The sequence below is a fragment of the Sturnus vulgaris genome, chromosome W, assembly GCF_052056855.1.
Source record: "Sturnus vulgaris isolate bStuVul1 chromosome W, bStuVul1.hap1, whole genome shotgun sequence".
In the NCBI taxonomy this organism is placed as follows: domain Eukaryota; kingdom Metazoa; phylum Chordata; class Aves; order Passeriformes; family Sturnidae; genus Sturnus; species Sturnus vulgaris.
The window spans coordinates 39,357,974-39,383,919 of record NC_142282.1 but is presented as its reverse complement, the minus strand read 5'-3'; the positions used below and the strand labels follow the sequence as shown (position 1 = coordinate 39,383,919).

Sequence of the window (25,946 nt, the reverse complement as noted above, 5' to 3'; positions counted from 1 at the left end):
GCAGTGTTCTTTATCTTTTCCACAACCCATCCTTCCTCCAGGAAGATATCTTCTGTTAATGAGCCATTGAGTACCACTGCATGAGTGATAAAATTACATCATCCCATTGTGAGATGCTCCACCCAGGGGGAGGAGCCAAGCATTTCCTACCTAGATAAAAACTGAGATTTGGATCACCAAGGCAGCCTTTTTCCACTGGACTCCAGAGGAAAAACTGGACCTTTCCATATCATCACTGGACCTTCAGAGGAAAACTGCACCCTTCTACAGGACCACTGCTTCAACAGAGCCACATCTGTCACTCCAGGAGGACTGCAGCCACCATTTAATCAGACTGCTACCAACACTCTGACAGACAGGGGGTCAGGTTGGCTTCTGACTCTGTCAGTTTTTTGGTTTTTGGGTTTTTTTTTGTAATACTGTATTTCTATTTTAATTTTTCCTAGTAAAGAACTGTTATTCCTATGCCCACTTTTTTGCTTGAGAGCCCCTTAATTTCAAAATTATAATAATTTGGAGGGAGGGGGTTTACATTTTCCATTTCAAGAGAGTCTCCTGCCTTTCTTAGCAAACACCTGTCTTTCAAACCAAGAAAAGTACCTATCTGTGGTATCTAGAATAAGCTTGTAACTAAAGTAATGTGCAATTTTTGTTTTGAAGGTGAGCAACCACTATAGAGCACTGTTTAGCTCAAAATGACTGAAATCCACCACCAATAATCTGCCAATTTATTGTTAGGAGACAGAGAGTGAAATTCCATGTTCTGCTTCTAAGATGTATAGGAGAAACTCAGAGCAATTTCAAAACTCATGGCAAACTACTGGCAGTTACTGTCTGCTACATAAACAATAGATCTGTTGAAAATAGATTTTCAGAGGTATTTTTCTCAGTCAAATTTTCAAAGATACAACCCAGATATGACCCTTCCCTTTATATTTACTCCTGTTAGCACCTGCTGACATCCATGGCTATCATCCAGGAGCCTGTACCAAGAGATTTCCCTTGTGACTGAAGTTAGTGCATTAAAGTGTTACTATGATAGTGAAGACTTTTTGTAGATTCTCTTGACTCCATAGGTATTTGCTGAGATTTTCGACCCTGTCATTAAAGTGAGACATAATGGCTATGATCCATGCACAATGAAGCATCACACAGACCTGGATGCATCCAAGGTAGGATTTTAATAAAATAATGAGGAAATCAAGATTCAATGCTGCTGCTTACAATGATGATATTGTAAGTAATAGTACATTTCCCTCCTCGATCAAACTCCAAAGAAATTGAGGAAACTGGCTAAAGAAACTGGAATGCCACAAATTACTGAAATGGCACATCCCACAGGGAGTATGTTTAAATGAAGCGAGCTCTGGTTCTGTCCTTTCTTATTGCAAGCCTGTTAGTTTACAGCTTAGATTGACTGGGGTTTTCAGCATCTGACAAGCTACAGGGTCTTTCTTTCTCTTCCTTGTTCTTTTCTTCCAATTTCCTCCCTTTATTGGACCACTTTCACCTGACTACTTTATTCAATTACACCCTGACATTATGCAGAAATGTCAGAGGTACAAGACTGTGCAAAAGGTGCAAGCCAGGAGCCAAGAGTGACAGCAAGATAGGCAAAACAGTGGATCCACCAAAGGCACATTTCCACAGTACCCAAGCAAGTAGAGAACAGGTGAACAGGTCTAGTTACAGTAAACAGGTTCAGCCAACAGGGCCAGTGATTGACAGAAAAGCCCATAGTGACAAGGCAAGTCTGAGGTCAGGTCAGCGAGGCAGGGTCAGGATAAACAAGGTACAAGGCCAGACACAGGCATACTTACAAAGAATCTCAGACAAGGACTGAAAGGTGCCTTAAATGCAGCTCAAACCAAGGTGTAAAGACTGCAGATGAAACTTATCATAAATCTTTTTTAGACAACTATTTTCAAAGTTATTGGATCCATGGTTACACAACTGTGCAATATCAGAGCTGGATAAAACCCAGTGGAGAGAGGGTGAAAGAGGCTTGCAGAGATCCTTGGTGCACTCATGGCCCTAACAACAAACAAGTTGCATTCCTACCTTGTTCTTAACAGAGGTATTGATTCCAGCTGGTACAAAACATTTGGGCCTTTGCCTAATGGCACTGTGAGCCTGTTCATGAGCTCAAGTTAACCATGCATTTGAGGATCAGAGTGAAAACATTCCCCTTCTCCTGCACACACAGAGTCAAGTCTTAGCCATTGCTTAGTATTTCCTTCATAGTTCAATAATGGCATTGATTAGTATCGTCTTAGACTTTCTTCTTTCAAATGAACTTCTACACCTGGCCTTCTTTCCATGTTCATATCCATGTTTCCAAAAGCTATTCAGATCTTTTCATATTCCATGCCAGAGCTAAGAAGGATCAACTGGTTACTTCACCACATTTAGTCAGCAAAATAACTTTGGAGTTCCTAAAATATCCCTTAGTATTTGAAACGGAGGCATTCCTAATGTTCTGTGAGATATCTAGAAGAGGTCTTGATTCCTGGGCAGAAAGGTGACACATTTTTTATGATGGGAATTTTAAATAGTGGTGTACAAAAAGGGTGACTGTATGTAAATTAAAAAACATTTTTCCTTCAGATCACCCATGGTCAATTTGATGAGCGATATGTCCTCTCATCACGAGTGCGTACTGGTCGTAGCATCCGGGGTCTCAGCCTTCCTCCAGCTTGTACCAGGGCAGAGAGAAGAGAAGTGGAAAATGTTGTAGTCACTGCTCTAGCTGGGCTGAAAGGAGACCTTTCTGGAAAGTACTATAGCTTGACAAATATGTCTGAGAAGGATCAGCAGCAGCTTATTGATGTAAGTATAACTCCATGTTACATGTCTGGCTTTTGCATGTGTCCTCCTTTACTAAATGAGATGTCTTTCATGTCTGTTTCTTCTTGTGTATATGGGTGACTGATACCAGCACAGGTTGGTTCTCTGTTTCAGTGGCAGTGTCTGTCACAGGGGTTGGAGTAAGCACAGGACCTGTCACTGGGGCTCAAGTAGCCACAATGTCTATCATTGGGGTTGTAAAAGCCTCAGTGCCTGTCGTTTTGTTGTCAGATCCAAAGACCTTCTCTTTCCCCTGAGGGTACTGAGTAGTGTAGAACAGAGCTCTGTAGGCATTAGCCAGGCCCCAACAGGTTGTGGTGATTTGTGTCTCTGGAATTGCCAGGGTGACAGCATACTTCTTCCCAATATTTTACTAATTTTTCACGATTCTGCACATTTTCAGGAGTTCCAAAATGTTGGAAGTGGTCACTGTCCTAGGTACTTGCCCATACTATCTCACACACCCTGCCATTCATAACTATCCATCCTTGAGACAGATGTCTGGGTGATGTTCTTAACAGCTATTTCTGTTTAACCTTAAACAAGACCTGAACCATATTCAGCAACATGCTGGCTCCTAGCACAAGGATCAGGTTGGTTTCAAGGGTATGCTAAGGATATTAAAAATGTTTAAAGTTCTCAAATGCTACTGTAATCAGAGGAAGGAAGGAAGGAAGGAAGGAAGGAAGGAAGGAAGGAAGGAAGGAAGGAAGGAAGGAAGGAAGGAAGGAAGGAAGGAAGGAAGGAAGGAAGGAAGGAAGGAAGGAAGGAAGGAAGGAAGGAAGGAATCTCCTCCATAGGTTGGCTCTCTGGGAGAGAAAAAGATGTAATTATTAATAATTCCCAATAGACAGCTGTTTTGACAGTGGCAGGGTCAGTACCAGACACAGACATCAACTTAAGGAATAGTGTAATTTACTATAATACAAAACTGCAAAGAATTACAAAGGATAAGCTAAGAAATCCATCTAATCGTTACTACAAAAGAATGCCTATAGTGATTAAGAAAGATACATCACCAATTACCCCAATACTTTACCACTTCATCCAGATCCACACAAAAGCTGGGGGAGGCCACTGTCACAGTACAGGACTGGAGGACCACTCCTGGTAACTGGGAAATCCTACAGGTGCACCCACCTACAGGCAAAGAGGCTTCCAGCTTCACTGTGAGAGTAGCCCAGCTTTTATGTTGTTGAATAAAGAAGCTACTGTTACTTCTAGTATGGGAACATCTGATTTTATTTTCCTGTTGGGTTGCTCCCAATGCCTGGTCAGACCTCAAGGAGGAACCAAGGGAGTTGTCTTTGTTCCTACACCTGATTCTGGCCTTGTCCGGTTTCTAAAATACAGAAACGTAAATATATGTTTTGCCAATGAACGCATGTATATATCATATTGCTAATAATACTATTTTAATGAGTGGATACATATAATATTTGGTTGGAAGGTTCATCTAGAGGTCAACTTTGACCCAGGGCCTATTGTTCAGGCCTTAGTAATTTTGGTAGCTCCCAAAGTACAGAGGTGGTGGCAATGCTGAGTGCATGGACCACCGTAGTTTTACCACCACCAAGTCTACTATATCATAAGCCAATAGTACAAAGTCCACTACAATCATAATCTGAACCCAGGTCCCAAGAACAATAAATATCCGCAGGGAACACATACAGCAAGTAAGACATTATGTAAAAAACCCTGAGAACAAGCACAAGTGCTCTGAGAGCAAATTAATCAACATTGTGACCAACAGCTACTAAACCAATACAATGAATGCTTATAACAAACTTGTTTTAACATGGTCTTTTCCGATCTTCCATGATCTCAACCCAAGAAAAGTCTGTTGTGGTTTAACCCCATCTGGCAAGTAAGTACCATGCAGCTTCTCCTCAGCTTCTCCAATTCCCCTCAGTTTATATAATGAGCATGATATTCTATGGTGTGGAATATCCCTTTGGCCAGTTCAGGTCAGCTGTCTGGGTCATGCTCCCTCCTAGCTTTTTGTGCACCTCCTCATTGGTAGACCATGGGAAACTGAGAAGTTCTTGAATTAGAGTAAGCACTGCTGAGCAACAACCAAAACATCAGTATGTTATCAACATTATTCTCATACTTTAAGTCAGGAAAGAATCAAGTTCATAAGCCATGCTATTTAATTTAATCATATTGACTACCTTCATATTAAATGCATAAGACAATGTTATACTGCTTCCCTTAATAAACTTCAATTTGTTTTGTATCTTTCTCTTTCTCTGTTTTAATTTCTCTTTCTGGTCCCATTTTTGTGTCCAGGATCATTTTCTCTTTGATAAGCCAGTGTCCCCTTTGCTAACATGTGCTGGGATGGCACGTGACTGGCCAGATGCCAGAGGAATCTGGTATGTTGTGTGATACATAGAAGCTTGTGTCATGTTTTAAAAAAATGTATTACAAGTCTCCTTGCTTCTCCTAACCCCACAGTCACTCTGCACTGGTACTCACAGCATGTTCAGTTTGTTTTTAAATATTTTTGTAGAGTTTTAAATTATTATTGAAGAAAAAATTAAGACCTTTCTATTCTTATAAGTAAAGACACAGAAATGATGCAATGATTGTTGAAGTGTTAGAAACCATAGAAGAGCTTGATAAGTCACAAAGGAGTTAGGGTTTCTCCCACAATAAAGGTGGAAGGATCAATACCCCAGCTGAAGTGCATCTACACCAATGCCTGCAGCATGGGCAGCAAACAGGAACTGGAAGTCATTGCACAGCTGAAAAACTGATATAATTGAAGTCATGAAAACATGGTGGGATGACTCAGAACTGGAGTGCTTCAAAATGGCTATAAACTCTTCAGAAGGGATAGGCAATGAAGGAGAGGCCATGGGGTAGTCCTGTATGTTAGGAAGTGTTTTGACTGTTTAGAGCTTGGCAATGGTGGTGAAAGGGTTGCATGTTTATAAGCAAGAACCAGGGAAAAGGCTAACAAGGCAGATATCCTTGTGGTCTTCATCCAACCAGGGTGAAAAGGCAGATGAAATATTCCATGAGTATCTGGGAGTAGTCTCACATTTACTAGCCCTTTTTCTCTTGGAGACTTCAACTTACCACTTATCTGCTGGAAATACAATACAGCAGAGATGAAACAGTCTAGAAGGTTCCTGGAATGTGCAGAAGAAAACTTCCTGACACACCTGGAGAATGAGCCAACTACAGAAGGATTTTTTTGTTTGTGAAGAGAGAAAGAATTGTGGGTGATATGATCTTTGGAGGCCATTTTGAGCACAGTGATCATGAAATGATACAGGTTTTCAATTCTTGGAGAAGAAATATGGTTACCAGAACTGCTACCATGTACTTCTGGAAGGCAGACTTTGGCCTGTTTAAGGACCTGATTGAGAGAGTCCCTTGTGAGGCAGTCCTGAAGGGCAAAGGAGTCCAGGAAGTACAGCTAGGAGTTAATATGGCAACTTCCATAAAAGGCAATAAAAATAGTTCTATAAATACATTAACAACACAAGAAGGGCTAAGGAGAATCTCCATCCTTTATTGGATGGGAGGGGGAAATATGGTGAGAAAGGATGAAGAAAGGCTGAGGTACTTAATGCCTTCATTACCTCAGTCTTTAATAGTAAGATCGATTGTTGTCAGTGCGCCCAGCCCTCTGAGCTGGAAGACAGAGTCAGGGAGCAGAAGGAAGCCCTGTTATCCAAGGGGAAATGGTCAGTGACCTGCAACACTACTTAGAAATACAAAAGTCAATGGGGCCCAAAGGGATCCTTCCAAGAGTACTGAGAGAGCAGGAGGAAGCACTCATCAAGCCACTTTCAATCATTTACCAGCAGTCTTGCCTAACCAAGGAGGTCTCAGTTTACTGGAAGTTACCAAATGTGAAGTCCATCTACAAGAAGGGCCAGAAGGACAATCTGGGGAACTACAGGCCTGTCAGCATGATCTTGGTGCGCGGGAAGGTTATGGAGAAGATCATCATGAGTGCCATGAAATGGCATGTACAGGACAAGCAGGGGATCAGACCCAGCCTGCATGGACTTAGGAAAGGCAGATCCTGCTTGACTAACCTGGTTTCCTTCTAAGACAAGATGATCCACTTATTAGATGAGGGAAAGACTGCAGATGTTTAGCTGGGCTTCAGTAAAGCCTTTAATACAGTTTCACACAGCATTCTCCTAGAGAAACTAGCTGCTCATGGCTTGAATGGGTGTACTCTCACTCTCTGCTGGGTAAAAAACTGACTGGATGGCTGGGTCCAAAGAGCTGTGGTGAATGGAGTTAAAAGTAACAAGTGATGTTCCTCAGGGCTCAGTATTGGGTTCAATTCTGTTTAATATCTTTATTGATGATTTGGATGAGGACATCAAGTGAACCCTCAATATATTTGCAGATGACACCAAGTTAGGCAGGAGTGTTGATCTGCTTGAGGGCAGGAAGGCTCTGTAGAGGGATCTGGACAGACTAGATAAATAGGCTGAGACAAATTGCATGAGATTCAACCAGGGTAAATGCCAGGTCCTGCACTTGGGTCACAACAACCCCAGCAACGCCACAGGCTTGGGGAAGAGTGTCTAGAAAGCTGCTCAGTAGAAAAAGACCTGGGGATATTAGTCAATAGCCATCTGCACATGAGCCAGAAGTGTGCCCAGGTGACCAAGAAGGCCAATGGCATCCTGGCTTGTATCAGAAATAGTGTGGCCAGAAGGGCGAGGGAAGTGATTGTCCCCCTGTACTTGGCACTGGTGGGGCCACACCTCAAATACAGTGTTCACTTTTGGGCTCCTCACTACAAGAAAGACATTGAGGTGCTGAAGTGTGTCCAGAGAAGGGACACAAAGCTAGTGAAGATTCTAGAGCACAAGTCAGATGAGACATGGATGAGGGAACCAGACTTGTTCAGTCTGGAGAAAAGGAGACTCAGGGGAGACCTTCTCACTCTCTACAACTACCTGAAAGGAAGTTATACCCAGGTGGGGATCAGCCTCTTCTCCTGGGTAACAAGCAATAGGATAAGAAGAAATGGCCTCAAGTTGCACCAGGGGAGGTTTAGATTTGATATTAGGAGAAATTCCTTCACCAAAAGGGTTGTGAAGCATTGGAACAGACTGCCCAGGGAAGTGATGGAGTCACCATCCCTGGAGGTATTTAAAAGACATGTAGATGTGGCACTTAAGGACATGGTTTAGTGGTGGACTTGGCAGTGTTAGGTTAATGGTTGGACTTGATGACCTTAAGTGTCTTTTCCGACCTAAATAATCCCATTATTCTATGGTTCTACATAAACAACCATTAATAACAGCAACACAATGTAGCACCATAAACATGGGTCCTTCTATGGGTTTTTTTTCTATTTCAAGATAAAAGTTTTATTTTAGAAAGAGTCTGTGAATCACCATGAAATTATTTCCACAGACTTTTATCAGGTTTTACAGTGCATGCTGATGCCTTGGGTTTTAGCTTTTATATTTTTCAGATTCTCTGCTGCTTAGTGTGTAACTCTGAAACTTCATGTTAAGTGTTAGTAAGTTCTCTTCACAGGGTAGTTAGACAAAACAATCCCTTCCTAGCTAGGGAATCAAGGACACCCATTACCCAAAAAGCATAAGCAACATCGAGGCAAAGGGAGCAAGCCAGGGGGCTGAGACTTAATGGCCTGGGGCTGTGGCTGGATAATTGACCCCAAAATGTAGATGAACCAAAACTTATAAAAGTGTAAAAACTCGTGACCGGGATCCATCTTGGATTTGATTTATTTAAAAAAAAAAAAAAAAAAAAAAAAGTAATCAACCCCCCCCCAAAACAAACAAACAAACAAAAAAGAAAACTAAATAAATAAATTAAAAAAAAAAAAAAAAGAAAAGGTATTTATTGAAAGGATATACCTCGGGCAGTGCAAGAGCCCAGCTGGGGCTATGCCCAAATCAAATCCAAGATGGATCCCGGTCACGAGTTTTTACACTTTTATAAGTTTTGGTTCATCTACATTTTGGGGTCAATTATCCAGCCACAGCCCCAGGCCATTAAGTCTCAGCCCCCTGGCTTGCTCCCTTTGCCTCGATGTTGCTTATGCTTTTTGGGTAATGGGTGTCCTTGATTCCCTAGCTAGGAAGGGATTGTTTTGTCTAACTACCCTGTGAAGAGAACTTACTAACACTTAACATGAAGTTTCAGAGTTACACACTAAGCAGCAGAGAATCTGAAAAATATAAAAGCTAAAACCCAAGGCATCATGCTCCCTGACAAAGCAGGTTTAACTTATCCGAATAATACTGGATAGACTTCTGAACATGGTGCAGTATTGCCATAGAACTGATTTTTTTTCTGTGTTGTGGTATCACTCAGCATTCCTTAATGCAATGGGAAGATTAATTAAAGAAGCTGAGTCAGGCTAACATCAATCTCTGGAAAATCCTACCCTGAATATTTGTACGTGATTGAAAATGAAATAACTGGACCTCTCTGTAACTATAATGTCAGGCCACAGGATGCTTGCACCTGTTCAGTTTTGCATTGTCAAAGTGTGAAAAGTGAGTTGCAGTAAAAGGCAGGCTGCAAGTTAGGCTCTCAGTGAAGTTGCAAATTTCAAGTGTTTCAAACTTAGTCATATTCTACTATTTGTATGTACAAATCTTATCAATCACTTTCTACATTCTGTAGAAAGATTGTTGCAAAAGACAGAAAAAATTGAGAAAAGCAAGGAAAATTGACCTCAGGTTTGATCTAGCACTTTATAAACCTAGTCATGGCTAATCTGTCTGGAACAAGAGTAGATAACTTCTCTGTAGGCATTATCTTAATTGATAAGCCAGCATCTTTAATGCAGTGTCCAGAAGCAACATGTAGCTGTTTTCCTCAGACATATAATTTGACTGATATAGCAATTCAGTGTTATAAAGTGATATGAAGGGCACTGGGATTTTATTTAGAAGACAATACAATTAAGTAAGGTCATATGGCTGTGCCCTCAGGTTTTTTTCTAACTGCACAATTTTCTAAGAACAATAAAAACCATCCCCAGTGACTGAAGATGCAGAATTTGGCTTCTCCCTTTACCTGTTCCCTTAGCAGCTGTACATCCCAACTGTGCTAATGTTTGAAGACGTTCTTCATAGCTCAGCTTCAGGGCAGCATGATGTGATCAGAGAAAACTGCTCTTTTCACTGTGACTTGAGAAACCTGCATAATTCCATTGGCATGGGGGATCAAGATGTGAAAGTAGCTTAACTGCATCTTTAATTGTGCAGAGCAACGTTATTTTGCAGTGCTTAGCCTCTTCACAGTTCCAAAAGACTGTAATGAAACTAAGGATACTGAGAGTTATTTTTCAGGGCCTATTTTGTGCTTTAAAGCTGTTCATTTTTCTCTCAACCAGGCATAACAATGACAAGACATTTCTTGTCTGGATTAATGAAGAGGACCACACCAGGGTGATCTCCATGGAAAAGGGCGGCAACATGAAACGGGTGTTTGAAAGATTTTGTCATGGTTTAAAAGAGGTAGTAACTCAATGAATTTATTATGCCTGTTTGTTTATTGTTGGGCTGTTGTCAGCATTACTTAGCATGATTAACACTGAACTGACATCTCCAGAAGCAACAAAATAAAGTAACACCAGTTCAAGTAGCAACCCACATTAATAGTAGTTAAAGAAGTTTAAGAGCCAAAAATGAGGGATGTGGGGCTCCAGGCGGCTCTTTAAAATGCTGTTTATTATATCCAAATCATACAGCAATTCACGGGTTGTGGATGACAAGAGCCCAGCCCACAGCCTTTTCAGCCACAGCTGTAGGTTCGTCTGAAGCCTCTTTAGTTATGGTTACAATGCATTATATACTTTTCATTACAGAGCATCTTAATACATGACAACCAATCAATACCTTTACTATTATCTATAGCCTATCCTAACTACTAACATTACCATATTCATGTTACTATTTCCAATCACAAAAAGTTAGTATGTTACAGTTTAAGCTAGAAGTTGTTTTTCAGTTTCCTTGCAGTGGAAAATTCTGAGATCTTTTCTCTACTTGCAACATTAGCTTTCTTGTTTGTCTGTGAAAATCTTTTTGCTTGGTAAAAACATCTTTTGTTTGAGGTGGATTTATCCTTTGCTCTAAGTCATAAAACCCCCTTCCAACTCACTTGCTCTTTGCCTTCTAGTTACCCAGTAAGACGGGCTCAGCAATTCTTTTCTTCTATATCAAAACTTGCTATCATTTCTATTCCTTCTTCAGATCCTACATTCAAAGATCTTTCTGTTACACATACATATCTGTGAGACCTTCCTGTCAAATCCTTATCCTTCTCAACAAAGAAGGAAACAAATTGTTAGCTGAGTTGTAGGTGTCATAGTTTTGATTTGCCAATTTAAATATACTCATTTTCTGTTGTGAGACAAAACCAGGAGCAGAAGCAAGGCAGGCCTAAAACTTAAAAGGGTATAAAAAGAAATTTATTAACTACACAAAGAAGGGAAAAAACCCCAAATTCAGAATAAGATTTTCAGACCACTCCTTCCTTCCCTCTCCCAACCTTCATAACAACAAAACAAACATACAAAAAACTACTTCAGTCAGTTCCCAACTTAAATAGTCCTTTTTTCAATTCACTTCGGAGAGAGAAGTTTCCTCTTGTCAGGCTATAAGGATTTCTCCACAAGAAGGAAGAAAACAGTCCTCTCGTGGTTTCACTTTCACGATTTGCATCCACATGGGAAAAAAACTTGCAAAGTCATGAAGCTCCTCCCATCTTCACAGCTTTCCGAAAGCTGTGCTTATGGGCCATGTTAAACTCATGGGGTATTACTTTTAAGAATGAATTGTTCCAAAGCAAAAGTTCTCTTCATCTCTTTCCTCTCTGTTCATGCTTCATCCTCAGAAAACCGAGATCCCCTTCTTTCCTCAGGGCAAAGATTCTCAACACAGGTACTTTAGTCAAATGATCTATCAAATTGAACACTCCAACCTTCATGTTTTTTCTCCACGGTTTATAGGAATTTTCAGTGTGATATCATTACATCCCTACAACTTCACAAAAGGATTTTTCAGCCAACTTTCACGGTATCTTCTCATTCTTCTTCCATCTAAAAAAAACTTAGCTCTTGATTCACTGACTTCGGAGTATCTCCTTTTTCCCCTCTCATATTCAAAGGAAAGCCGGAGGTTTTGGAAATCTTATCTGAGCACGAAAGAGTTAAAGTTTCACACAGCTGCAAGAGTTGGGCCAGGGCCAGGCTGCACTGGGTGGGGGGGCGGCTGAGATGTCCATCAGCCTTTTTGGGGTTTAACTGCAGCAGCCACACTGCCCATGGTCACCCCTGCTTCCCACACAGGGGCCCGGCTGCCTCCCCCCCAAGGCCGTGCGGGGCTGAGCAGGCTCGGCCCCTCCGAAACTGCTCCGAGCCAGCAGCCCCACCCCCCCACCCCCCCCCCCACCCCGAGCCGCGTGCCTATGGGGGAGGAAGCAGGGCTAAGGTCTTATCAATGAGCCTTTCCTCTCCCCAGCCATTGGGTCCCCTGGTTTGCAGACAGGGCCCAAGCGGCCTCCTGGGCCCCTCCCGCATCCCGCATGGGAGGGAGCCCGGGTCGGTGTTACCTGCTCAGCTACCGGAAATAAAAGAGAGCTTTTTCCCGAGTTACCTTCTTCAAAATGTATGTTCACAGAGTGAACCAACCCTCTCCAATTGTTTTTTCAGGCTGTCAATAACCAAACCAGCCCTCAATTGGTCCCAATTAACCCACAGAGGAAGCTCCCATAGAGAGAACTTCTCTCTGAGTTTCTTCTTCCCAGGTGAACCCAGCACAGTAGGAAAAATAGGTAAAATGTCATTTTAGCTTTTATATTACAATCTTCAGCACTGAGTGGCTAAAGAAATGTTTTTTTTCTTTTTCCTTGGAACAATTGCTTTATTCCTCTCACTCTGGAAAAGCAGCTTTCACTCCAGCTTCTCTGGATTTCTAGACTCCCCTGTCTCAGGAAATCCCCAACTGCTGTATAGCTTATACAATTGTACACTCCCACATTGCTTCAAAGCCACCAGCACAGGCTTTCACCTGAAAAAAACCCAAACAAATACCACATGGCAAAGTAGGGAAAGCAAGGAACTATAATGGCTTCTACATGTATATTAACCAGAAAAGGAAAGTCAAAGACGGTGTACCCCTCTGTGTTGGTTTGAAAGTAAAACCAGTGCGAGACTCCAAGTCAGTAATACAATTTAATAGGAGAAAAGAGAAAAAAAATAAAATACATGCAATAATATAAAAGAAACAACCACCAACACAGTCAGAAATACAACCTGACACCCTGTCAGTCAGGGTGTTGGTCACAGTCTGTATAAATGGTGGCTGCAGTCCTCCTGGATGACAGATGTGGTTCTGTTGAAGCAGTGCTCCTGTAGAAGGTGCAGTTTTCCTCCGAAGATCCAGCAATGATGTGGAAAAAGGTCCGACTTTCCTCTGGGATCCAGTAGAAAGGTCTGCCCTCGGGTCCCAAACCCCAGTTTTTTATCTAGGTAGGAAAGGCTTGGCTCCTGCCCCTGGTTGGGGCATCTCCCAATGGGGTGATGTAATCTTATCAGTCACACAATAGGACTTAATGGCCCATTAACGGAATATATCTTCTGGAGGAAGGATGGGTTGTGAATAGATAACGATGATCATCCCCCTGATTTTATCAGATGGCACATCAGCAGAGGATATCTCCCACAGAGATAAGGATCACCACCCCTCCCACATTTTAACAGATGGTGATAGAATACACATTTTTGCATTGTACCCCAGGACACCCTCCTGATAAACAATGCTGGTGAACTGGTAACAATGGATGGGAAGGCTGAGGTACTCAACAATTTTTTTCTTCAGTCTTCAATAGCAACCTCTCTTCCCACACTTCTCCTATGGATAAGACAGCAGAATGGGGACTGGGGAGCAAAGTGCTTCCCACTGTAAGCAAAGATCAGGTTCATGACCACCAGAGGAATCTGAATGTGCAAAAGTCTATGGGACCCAATGAGATGCAACCCAGAGTCCTGAGGGAATTGGCTGATGCAGTTGCCAAGCCACTCTGCATGATATTTGAAAAGCCATGGCAGTCAGGTGAAGTCCCAGGTGACTGGAAAAAGGGAAACATTGTCCCCATCTATAAAAAGGGTAGAAAGCGAGACCCTGGGAACTAATGACCTGTCAGCCTCACCTCTGTGCTTGGGAAGATAATGGAAAAGATCCTCCTAGAAGCTATGTTAAGACACGTGGAGGATGGGGAGGTGATTCAAGGCAGCCAGTACTACTGAACCAAGGGCAAGTCCTGCCTGACCCACCTAGTGGCCTTCTGTGATGGGGTGACTACATCAGTGGACAAAGAAAGAACTACAGATATTTATTTGGGCTTCTATAAAGCCTTTGACATGGTCCCCCCCCCCCCAACATCCTTCTCTCTGAACTGGAGAGAGATGGATTTGATAGGTGGACTATTAGATAGATAAGTAATTAGTTGGACAGTCACATCCAGAGGGTAGTGGTCAAGGGCTCACAGTCCCACTGGACATCAGTGGTGAGTGGTGTCCCTCAGGGGTCTGTATTGGGGCCAGTGTTATTCAATGTCTTCAAGAACATAGAGAAAGGGATTGAATGCACCCTCAGCAAGTTTGCAGATGACACCAAGCTGAGTGGTGCAGTTGACATGCCTGAAGGACAGGATGCCATCCAGAGGGACCTGGGCAGGCTTGTGAAGTGGGACCATAAGAATCTCATGAGGTTTAATATGACCAAGTGCAAGGTGCTGTACCTGAGTAGGGACAACCCCTAGTATCAATACAGGCTAGGGGATGAACACATCAAAAGCAGCTCTGCTGAGAAGACCACGGAGGTGCTGGTGGATGAGAGGCTGGACATGAGCTGGCAATGTGTGCTTGCAGTCCAGAAAGCCAATTGTATACTGGCCTGCATCAAAAGGAATGTGGCCAGCAGGTCAAGGGACATGATGCTGCCCTTCTACTATGCTAATGTGAGACCTCACCTGGAGTGCTGCATCCAGCTCTGGGGTCCCCAGCACAGGAAGGACATTTACCTGTTGGAGAAAATTCAGAGGAGGCCACCAAGATGATTAGAGGGATGGAATACCTCTGCTATGAGGAAAGGCTGAAAGAATTGGGTTTGTTCGGTCTGGAAAATAAGTGGCTTTAGGGTGACCTAATTGCGGCCTTCCAGTACCTGAAGGGAGCCTACAAGAAAGATGGAGAGAAAGTGTTTACAAGAGCATGTAGTGATAGGACAAGGAGGAATGGGTTCAAATTGAAAGAGAGTAGGTTTAGATTAGATATTAGGAAGAAATTCTTTACTGTGAGGGTGGTGAGGCACTGGCACAGGTTGCCTAGAGAAGTTGTAGATGCCCCATCCTTGGAAGTGTTCAAGGCCAGGTTGGATGAAGCTTTGATCAACCTGGACTATTGAAAGGTGTCCCTGCCCATGGCAGGGGTTTGGAACTAGATGATCTTTAAGGTCCTTTCCAACCCAAGCCATTATATGATTCTATGATTATTTGATTGAGGAAGTGGTCCCTGAAGGTAAGTTCAGAGCATCTCTAAGGAATTTTGAGTATGTGGTGAGTTTGGGAACATGGAAAAACAGAAGTGCCTAGTGTATGCTTCATTGGCATCTGGGTGGTTCACTAGGATCTGGTATGCTTTTTAGGCATATCCATGAGACTGAATAATGTACAGGATTGGGGTCTAAGTGACATAGCTTGTGGATGTTTCCATGTTTACCTCTGCAACTATGCTTATCTCTTGTTCAAGAAAAGTGGACCTCTGGACATTGACATATGAGGTGGTCAGATAGCTTTGGAAACTGTGACCAGAGCAAGTGTATGAGGCAGGAAATAAGATCTAGTTTCTTACAAGCAATTTCTGTGTCCTCACACAATATTTAAATGTCAGGAGAGTCCATTATTTTGTATTCTTCTGCAGAATGGAAATATTTGGCTATATTGCAGAGAACTTGTGAACCTGAACTGGCATAGGTATATGATTCTCTTCTGACACTGGTTTTAATGAACTGAAATTTTATTTGGGTAACAGAACTAAGTCTCAGAAATGTGTCTGAGTGGACAGAATAGTGGCTTATTCAAAGATCAATAGAACTTTGTGATATTTCTGAGCATAATTATTTCAGTCTCCTTTGTAACTAGGTTTTAGAATTACTAATGAAAATCATTATAGAGGACCTATGTAGTCTTTTCATAGTGGAAGCAGGGCTGTGAAATTTAAGCAGTTAGAAATCAAGTATCCTTCACCTAGCATCACGTAATCATCTTGAAAATTACATAAAACTAGGCTTTGGCTCCTTTTGTTTGCTCCACAGTATTTGAGATGTTTGGATTTGTGATTTCCAACTCTGCTCTAAAAGCACCTAGGCTAGAAAATCATTTATACTATAGGTAAAAGTCAGAATTATTATGTAACCATATAGTTTCATGGGCTAAGGTCATGTGATAAAGTGCCAAAGAGCCTTCAAGTTAATGGTAGTTAGAAAATTATGAAGAAGTTTTTGTAATATTTGCTGGGGAACTTGATGCTTGATGAATACAAAGGTTCATACTAGAGCCAAACCAGACTTTACTTGAGTATATCTATATGCACCTCCATCGGTAAATAGTGAAGTTAATCATCAACATAGATACAAAATGAAAAGAATTTCATCTATAAACAACTGTCAGAAGAGATTTTTGTATGCAGTTCTTTATTTTTTCCTCTTTTTTTTTTTTTTTTTTTTTTGCCTTCATAGGTTGAAAGATTAATTAAAGAACGAGGCTGGGAGTTCATGTGGAATGAACGTCTTGGATACATTCTGACTTGTCCTTCGAACCTAGGAACCGGTTTACGTGCTGGAGTCCATGTAAAGCTGCCAAAGCTTAGCAAGGTACATAAATTGCTTAAAAGGCCAGTGATGTAAATTAGGTCTTCATGTGATTTATAAAGAAACAAAAAATTACAGTTTACAGCAATTGGATGTTTGCAAGATGTGCAACAGCTAGGTCCCAGGCATAATGCATAACTGAGCATACTTGTATTATGAAAATTATTATATTTGTTATGGAAATTAATCTACTCAGCAGACAAACACCAAGACAGGCTATAATCCAAAGACAGAGGAAATTGTGTCTGCCTGTCTTTCTGGAGATGACATTAGATCATGGATAATAACAATAAGCAAGGAAAAAGACAATATGCACAAACCTATTTCTTCTGTTAGGATCCCAGGTTTCCAAAAATACTGGATAACTTGAGGCTGCAGAAGCGTGGCACTGGTGGAGTAGACACAGCAGCTGTAGCAGACGTGTATGATATCTCCAACCTGGACCGCATGGGTCGATCAGAGGTAACTTGTTTGTTTTATTCCTTTCTTTTAAACTCAGATCTGCACTAAGACTGTTTCCCTCTATCTGAGTTCACTAGGAATTCAGAGCAATTTTTTGGAGTTATGGCAGTTTTTTCTCCTTGTGAATTTGATCTAATGAAAAGGCTTACACAACAAAAAAACTACTACTGTGCATGCAATGTTTGCCAAATATGACAAGTTCCTGAGCAAGTTTCATAAATGTGAGTGGTTTACATCATGTGCTGAAGCATTTTGTTGAAAGCATGCAGGTGCTAGAAACATTTGGTTGTGGTAACAGAATTCCCTTGGGACAATGTTTCTCAGCATCACAACATGAACTTTTATACCCAAATACCTCCTGGAGTACACAACTATGAGCTAGGTGTACAGGTTGTCTCTCCAGTGCTGGGCATGAGATACGTATCTAAAAATCATAGAATCATAGAATAGTTTGGGTTGGAAGGGCCTTTAAAGATCATCTAGTTCCAACCCCTCTGCCATCAGATGGGATGTCACCAACTAGATCAGGTTGCCCAGGGCCCCATCAAGCTTGGCCTTGAACACTTCCAGGGATGGGGCATCCACAGCTTCTCTGGGCAACCTGTGCCAGTACCTCACCACCCTCACAGTAAAGGATTTCTTCCTAATGTCTAATCTACACCTACTCTCTCAATTTGAACCCATTCTCCCTTATCCTATCACTACACGTCCTTGTAAAAAGTCCCTCTCCATTTTTCTGAATGAGGTTCACTGAAGTTGTACACTGGGAACAGAGCTACATACTGTACATTGGACAGGTATCTGATGTACTCAGTGGAAAATGCTGAGGAAAGAAGCAGGATTTTAGGACTAACCAACACAGGGAATCAAGCACTGACATTAAGAGTGGATTAACATGCAGTTTTCCTTTTAGGATTCACAGTCATGCACTTTTACTGTATTGAGTTTGGCTGGGATGGCATTAATTTTCCCCTGGGCAGCCCCCCTAATGCTGTGCTTTGCATTGGTAGCCAGAAAGTTGTTGATAACACACCAGTGTTTTGGCTACTGCTGAGCAGCACTGGTGCAGCATCAGTGCTATCTCTCAACATTATGCCCCCCTCAGCAGTTGGCTGAGGGTGGGCAAGATCTTGAGAGGGGGCATAACCAGGACAGCTAACCCAAATTGACCAAAGGGATATTCCATACCATATGACATCGGTTCAGATATAAAAGCTAAGAAAAAGAGGAGGAAGGAGGGGAGGCATCCGTTATTTACAATGTTTGCCTTCTGGAGAAACCACTACGCATGCTGAAGCCCTGCTTCCTGGGAAGAGGCCATAGATCACTTGCTAACAGGAAGTAGAGAATAAAATCTTTGTGGGTTTTTTTGCATTGCTTGCACATGTGTAACCTTTGTTTTTTCTTTAGCAAACTGCCTTTATCTTGACCCATGAAGTTTTTTTACCATATTATTTCCTCCCCCCCATCCAGCTGAGGAAGGGAGTGATAGAGTGGCTTGGTGGGCAACTGACATCCAACCAAGGTCAACCTACCACAGCAAGTTAGTCTAAACAGCTGTGGCCAAAAGTCTAGTCCTGCCATCCTACCAACTCCGTCATGTGAAGGAACCCCCACTTCCTTCCTCTACCCTATGCATCCAGAAGCTTTCAGGGCTCATGCTACTACTGGATTGGGGAAATGAGTGTCTCTTCCCCTCCTTGCACTCCCATTCCAATTAGTTATAAGTTGACTGTTTTCTCATAGGAGAACATAATTTTTGCTTTTTCAGTCACTCAAAGAACTATATGGCTTTAAAATTAAATAGCACAAAACCATACTAGTATCTTAATATCACAGAATAAGTTTTACTTTCTACAGTTGATGATGTATAGATTATCCTCCACAATTCACTAGTGTCCATTTAGATGCAGTGCATTCTTTCTTCTACAGTACTGACTGTATCTTGAATAAAGCTGTTGTATTTCACAGATTATAGATAAACAACGGTCTAAAACATCAAGAAGTAAGCACATATGTATAGATGCTTTAAGCATGCTAAACAGTAAGGGAGGGCTCTCCATGATTCTTCGAGTCATTTCAGTATTACTCATATATCTCATTACTATCCATCAAGATACAATCCATCAATACAACTATCCTACTTTATACAGAAGAAAGAAAAAGTGCCAGTAGTCTTCACAGTCATTTACCAAATGTCAGACCAACGTTCCATAGCTTTTAAGCCCAAACACATTTGGATAAAGGCATTAATCCAAACCTCACAAGATGCTGTTGGCAAAACACCAGAACCTCTTTGCTTACACTGGCATTTGTTTCTTCAGAGAGAACTGCCCAGTGACTCTAAACATCCATGGCACTGCCGTTTCACTTTCTTTGTCCTAATATGTAAATTGTGAGAACACAGCAAATGGGAATCCATGGGTTTGACACGCTGTAGTTCTCAGCATCTTGCATTCTCAGAGTGGTAACATTTGAAATAGATCTCTAAACTCATACCTAAATATTTTATTTGAGCATTTCTGTTTGTCTATTTATATAAGGATATGTGTAGGAGCAGAATTTGGTGGAAATTAGGGGACTATTTGAAAATTTCTAATGTCAGAAGGCCAAGCTCAGCATGAACAGGAGAAGGGGTAGGGAGAAGGGAATTACTATGGGCATCCACTTGACCAATGCATGACCCATATTTCCTGTGTCACAGCATGTGTGATCTCTGTCCAAGTCATGATTTTCCTTGGGTCTGGCTTTACTTGCAGTCTTTGCCATACAAGCCAATTTTTTCCTTCCTCTATTAACAACATTGCCTAAATCTTTTATTATTATTGTTTTTCTTTTTGTTGTAGGTAGAACTAGTTCAGATTGTCATTGATGGAGTCAACTATCTAGTTGACTGTGAGAAGAAACTGGAAAGAGGTCAAGACATTAAAGTACCACCACCATTACCTCAGTTTGGCAGGAAGTGATCTTGCAGCTTATGTCTGTTAATGATAAAAAATATGGCTGCCATTTTGACAGAAAGGCACCTCTGTATATCTCTATTTAAATACCTTGTTCAATAAAATGCTGCCTGATACCCAACATTTCTCTAGATGCCTGGTCACACTAACAGAAAATAGTCTTAGTGCAGCTTTAGTAGGACAACCACTTTGTAGGGACTGCTTCCCTTTTCCCTTGTTCTTCTCAGCAACCTTTACCTAGGCTTTGAACCATTCTTTCTCAGCTGATGATAAGGGAAGTATTACTTGAATAATGCAAAAGGCACAAATACATAACCCTAGCTTGTATGTACACTTATGGCCATATTTATGCAGACTTCTGAGCACCTGAGTTTTATTCACAGAAGCACTTCTTTTGAGTGCCTTTCCAGAGTACAAAAATCTCTCAGTCTGAAGGGCAGGTGCTTGCAAGGTGCTCGTTATTTTTTCAGCATTCAATACCACGTTGAAAAGTTAACTAGAGCAAGCAGTTGCAAATGGCTTCAGTCTGAAGTCTGCCACTTGACCTGTCATCTGGAACCCATTGGTGTCGCTCTATGGCAGATGCCTCTTCTCTGTCCAGGACTGGTTTGCAGACAAACTTCTTTACCATGTGTCCTGGTTTAGGGCAAATTCGGGAGGAAACCTCTAAATGGGGTCCCTCTAGGAAACAGATTCAAGCAGTCCCTCCCCCAATTGGTTCGGGGAAATATTTCCTCGGAGAGAAGTGGAAAAAACTGTTTATTTAACAAGCAAAGCACTTCCCAGCACAAAAATGAAAAATACTAAACAGCAAAACCTCTCCCCGCTCCAAAGAGATGAAAGATTCAGAAGAGTCCCTTTCATGGGTTGCAGCCCTGCTCACTCCGTCTGTTCTCAGTCCCTCTGGCGCTGGGAAATGCCTCGGCCCAGGCCAGGCCTGGTGGGCCACAGGTGTGAGCTCCCGGTGCTCCTCTGGGTTTTCAGACCAGAGCAGGTTCGAACAATTCCAAGAAAAAGGGAAAAAAACACAGTCCAGGGAGCTTCTTTGCCTCAGCTAGGAAAGCTAACCAAGAGCAAAAGGAGAGCTCTCTCCTGCTGTCCACTGCAGACAACAGTCTGTGTGAAGGATGCAGGGGAGCAAGTGCAGTCTCTGATAACAAACTCTGCACCTCTTCTCTCCCCCTTCACTCCTGGAACCAGTCTTAAAGCTGCAGAACTCAATATTCAACACCAACAGAACAGACAATTGGGGATACAAGCATCATAAAGTCACTCCAAGACACCATGTCATCCCAAACCCTCAGACTTTCTTAGCCCTGGTGGAGAGTTCACCAGGTTACTTTCATCTGTTTTCCTCAGGTACCACCTCTGGCCTTAGACTGCAGCAAGCTGAACCAAAAATCAGAAATAACAAACATCAGTTTGCTGATATTCTGTATCCAACAGAAACCTGCCTGGCATGACCTCTTCCAGTCTTTTCCTCCAGCTTTCTGGTCACGGATAATAGGGACCAGGCTCCAGCACTAGTCACCCAAGTGCCCAGGATGTACTGAGCTGAGTAAAAGCTTCTCAGTGCTCACCACTGTTCCATGTGGTGAGCAGCTTGGAAAAACAGCAGACAGACAGAGTCCCTTTGCTTATCTTTTGCATATGAAACATATTGTGTTTCACAGTAACCTTTCAAAATATCAGTTTTTCTCCAAAGGAAAAAAAAATCAAAAACATGCTCTGGTGAATGTGCTGTCTATGTTGATGTTGAGCTGGGAGTAGTATCTGTAAGGCTATGTAGAAGAGAAGAGTATCTGCTCATGTATTGAGTTTGCATGGCAAGGTTTTGGTAGTGGGAGGAGCTACAGGGATAGCTTCTGTAACATGTCAGAAACTTCCCCCATGTCTGACAGTCAGATGTAGCCAGCTTCAAGACAGACTTGCCACTGGCCAAAGCTGAGCCAATCAGCACTGGTGGTAGCACCCCTGTGATAACATTTAAGAAGGGGAAAAAGGTTCTGTGCAACAGCAGCCAGAAGAGACGAGTGAGAATATGTGAGAGAAACAACTCTGCAGATACCAAGGTAAGTGAAGAAAGAAGTGGAGGAGGGACTCCAGGCTCCCCCATTCCCTGTCCCTGTATACTGCTTGGAGGGAGGAGGTAGAGAATTCAGGAATGAAATTGAGCTCAGGAAGAAAAGGGGGGAAGGCGGTTTAAGATTTTTTTAAATCGTTATTTCTTATTATCCTACTCTGACCTTTCATTGGCAATAAATTTAAATTAATTTCCCCAAGTCGAATTTCTTTTGCCTCTTATGGTCATTGCTGAGTGATCTTCCTGTCCTTATCTCGACCCACAATTCTTTTGTCGTCTTTTTTTTTTTTTTTTTTTCTGGCCCTGCCCATTTGAGGAAGGGGAGTGATAGAATGGCTTGGTGGGCACCTGGTATCCAGACAAGGTCAATCCACCTCAGCTCCCTAAAGGGTATCCAGTCAAGGATCTTTTTAATGCAAAAGAGGGTAAAAAGAAAGTAGGGAAGCAAGAAACAACACATAGAAGATACAAACCTGACCAACAGACAATAAGTGAGGCAACAGCAAGAACCAAACAAGTGGCCATGACTGAAGGAAAGTCCAAAGGAAATCAGGGAGCTGAGACTGAGCTGTACAAGGGGGTTCTCGACTTCAGGGACATCCAAGCAGCAGCCCCCAGCCTTGTCCGGACCTGGAAGCCCTCAGCAGCCAACCAGGTGAAGAGGAGGTGGTGCTGGGAGCAACCAAGGGAGATTTAAATGGTTCCAAGGAGCTCAGCACATGAGCGAGGGCGTGGTGTGGCAGTTCATGCGGTAGGGTGAGCACGTGGAGCTCCTCTCTGATCATCTCTGAGCAGCCAATAGAGGCAGCAAACAGACTCAGCAGCTGATAAGGAAGAGCAAAGACATCCTTTTAGCCCCAGACTTGTTAGCGTACTAGTTCAAGCTTCCTCACTTTTAGTGTTGCCATGCAGTAAAGCTCAATCCCATGTAGCTGCAGGAGTCACTGAACCAGCCATGTCAGTCTTCCAGCCAGCCGGACCTGCTAATGGTAGATGCAGCTCTCCAGGTCACAGATTGTCAGGATTGCCTGATGCCTCTTTGCAAGACTGGGGCTGACAAACAGTCCTTTTGCAGAAGGTGTGCTGTGGTTGAGGAGCTGTGTTGCCAGATGTCTTGGTTTAAAGAACAAGTGTCTGCCAAGGAAGGCGGGAACCTCCCTTGGAATAGAAAATATGGCCCCCTTCCCTCCAAATTATTATAATTTTGAAATTACAGGGCTTTCAGGCAAAGATATGGGAAAAGCAATAACAGTTCTTTACTAGAATCTATATAATAACAAGACAAACAACAATGATGGCAGCAACAACAAATACAGATACCAAATAACAGCCTTCTTTCAGCTGTCAGGCACTTTCCCCTTTGATGTAGTTATGGTCACAGCTGGCAGGGGCGCTGTTGGTTCCAGGCTGGGCAGGGCAAGTGCAATGATTCTTCCGCAGCTGCAAGGGGCGCTGTGGTGCGAGCTCAGCCGTCTCTCTCTATGCAGTAATGTCAGGTGAGATCGCGGGACAGATAGAAAAGGGGCTTATTTTACAAACCCACAGGAGCAGCCAGTCTCAGTGCCCCTCTGGATGGTGAAATGGGCTGTAGCAGGAACCTCAGAGTAGCGGGCTGGAACAGCAGAGGCAGGCACACCTGAGGGTGGCAAACAAAATGTAGCAGAATCTCTGGGGCTTGTGCCAGAAGCTGTGGGGTCTCCAGGTGTTAGGTTAAAGTGTAGCAAGAAACCCTGAAGCACTGGCAGAGAACATCAGGGCTGGGCAGGGAATCGCTCCCCCGGATAGCTCACTGGGGATGGCTGGTCCCGAGAGTTGGGCTGCACAGAGTGAGTGGCCTTGATGGGGGGGCGGCAGGCTCCCAGTGCAGCACACACTGGCTCTGGGCTCCCAAGCAAGTAAAGCGGGGGGGGGGAGTGACCATTTCCGGAGACAAAAAAAGAAAAAGGTTATGGGATAAAAACCATTCCCAAGACACCAGGTAAAGAAGCAAGAGGAAGGAGTGAACAGACTACGTAGTATTCAAGTGAATAAGCAGGAGATTGATTATTTTCAAAGATGCTACAGTATCAAGACTTGGGAGTCTCAAACCTCCATTGTAGTGAAGAAACAGGTGGACTCAGAACCCTGTAGGGTAATTAGGGAACTGTTAGTCAAGGGTCTGTTAAAGATGAAGGCTGGAAGCAGGCCACTGCACGTACTAGAAGGAAGATTCCTCCTCCTTCTCAGATTATGACAAGTAGGACTGGTATCTTCTGCAACAGGTATGAAGTTCTGGAACTACTGAGGTGGGCAATGTTACGAACAAGCTCCTGTTTGTTCTGTTAATGTTCTGTTAACGGTGGAAAACACCTTGTTTTTATGTTAATTGTTGCTGTTCTGTTCTGATTCCCACTTACTGGAATTACCCTGCCCCTATGCCCTTTCCCTCCTGTTGGGTAATGCCTTTGTTGCTCCCAAAATGGTACCTGGCAAATAAGAAAACTGCAAGTGCTTACGGGACACAACTCAGTAATAAAAAACCCCTAAAAACAACAAGCCAATATAACATCGAAAACTAAAAATGGTACTCCCAAGTAGGGAAAACAGTGGAGAAGATGAAATCACCAACCAGGACTCTTTTGCCTTGGCACCATTACCTGAACAACACCAGATTGACATGACATCCCTGGACTACGAGTCAGCCAGTGTCTTCTGAGGGACTCCTGTGAGGATAGAATGCCCAGATCTGCTGCACAGCAAAGCTGAATTCCTCCTCCTCCTCTGGATCGTCCGTCGGGAGCAGCGGTGGTGCACGTGACCTGTCAGGCTCCCACCCAGAGCTGATTTCTCAATAAAGGCATTAAAACAGTAGCTGGTCTCCTTGCCGTTATTTATCTCAGTCAAAGGTCCTTCTGGGATAGTGGGGCCTCTTAACACTCCCCGTACCCTGCATCAAGACGTCCTCTGTTAAAAGAGTAGTTGTAATAGGAGACTCCCTTCTAAGGGGTACAGAGGGCCCAATATGCAGTCCAAATCAAACTCACAGGGAAGTCTGCTGTCTCCCAGGGGCACAGATAAGGGACGTTACTGGAAAACTCTCCAGACTAGTAAGGCACTCTGATTAGTATCCACTATTGATTGTTCAAAGTGGCAGTGATGAAATAGCAAAGAGAAGTCCAAGGGCAATCAAAAGAGACTTCTAGGCCTTGGGACAACTGGTAGAAAGATCAGGAGCACAGGTAGTGATTTCCTTGATTCTTCCAGGACAAGGAATAATATTTATAGGAATAGGCAGATCCATCAGGTCCATGCATGGCTCTTTGAAAAACAAAGTTCACTCTTTAGAATATGAAAAAGTTTAATAAGGGATAAAAAGGGACACTATCCAGCGTGGGGTGTTTTGCAAACTGCAAAAACCACACTGTTGTCTAAAACCAATGTTCTTATATACTTTTACATTACATGGGTTAATGCATATTCATGAGAGTTCATACATATTCAAATGTTTCTGTGAGTTTAGATGTTCCAGGAGGTCTTTTACTTGGTTTTAACCTCTGCCTTGTCTGCATGCCATCCTGTAGGTTAAATCAATATATTTTATTTTTTCTCAAAGATCTCTTCTCTTGTTTTTACACTTCCTCGTAACGGAGTCAGTAACTTTTTCTCTTGCTATCCTGGTTTTTGTCGCTGTTATTATTCAGATAAGACAGT

The 25,946-nt window shown here is 42.6% G+C and overlaps 1 protein-coding gene and 1 long non-coding RNA gene across 3 annotated transcripts in view; both read left to right on the top strand.

The window, feature by feature from the left end:
* LOC148220159 (creatine kinase S-type, mitochondrial) overlaps positions 1–20,179 on the top strand; it is a 32,325-nt gene extending 12,146 nt beyond the window's left edge. The window contains exons 3-9 of the mRNA XM_088155596.1: positions 1,077–1,172; positions 2,608–2,829; positions 5,140–5,225; positions 10,211–10,334; positions 16,620–16,754; positions 17,088–17,213; positions 20,060–20,179. Coding sequence (XP_088011722.1) covers positions 1,077–1,172; positions 2,608–2,829; positions 5,140–5,225; positions 10,211–10,334; positions 16,620–16,754; positions 17,088–17,213; positions 20,060–20,179 — 909 coding nt within the window. The remainder of the gene's footprint in view (positions 1–1,076; positions 1,173–2,607; positions 2,830–5,139; positions 5,226–10,210; positions 10,335–16,619; positions 16,755–17,087; positions 17,214–20,059) is intronic.
* Positions 20,180–23,706: 3,527 nt separating this feature from the next.
* On the top strand, positions 23,707–25,106 carry LOC148220158 (uncharacterized). 2 transcript variants are annotated; one of them, XR_015798984.1, is made up of 2 exons: positions 23,707–24,517; positions 24,907–25,106. It is a non-coding gene; the product is annotated as an uncharacterized LOC148220158 (long non-coding RNA). The 2 variants fall into 2 exon arrangements; XR_015798983.1 differs by having other exon boundaries at positions 24,834–25,106.
* The last annotated feature ends 840 nt before the right edge of the window (positions 25,107–25,946 follow it).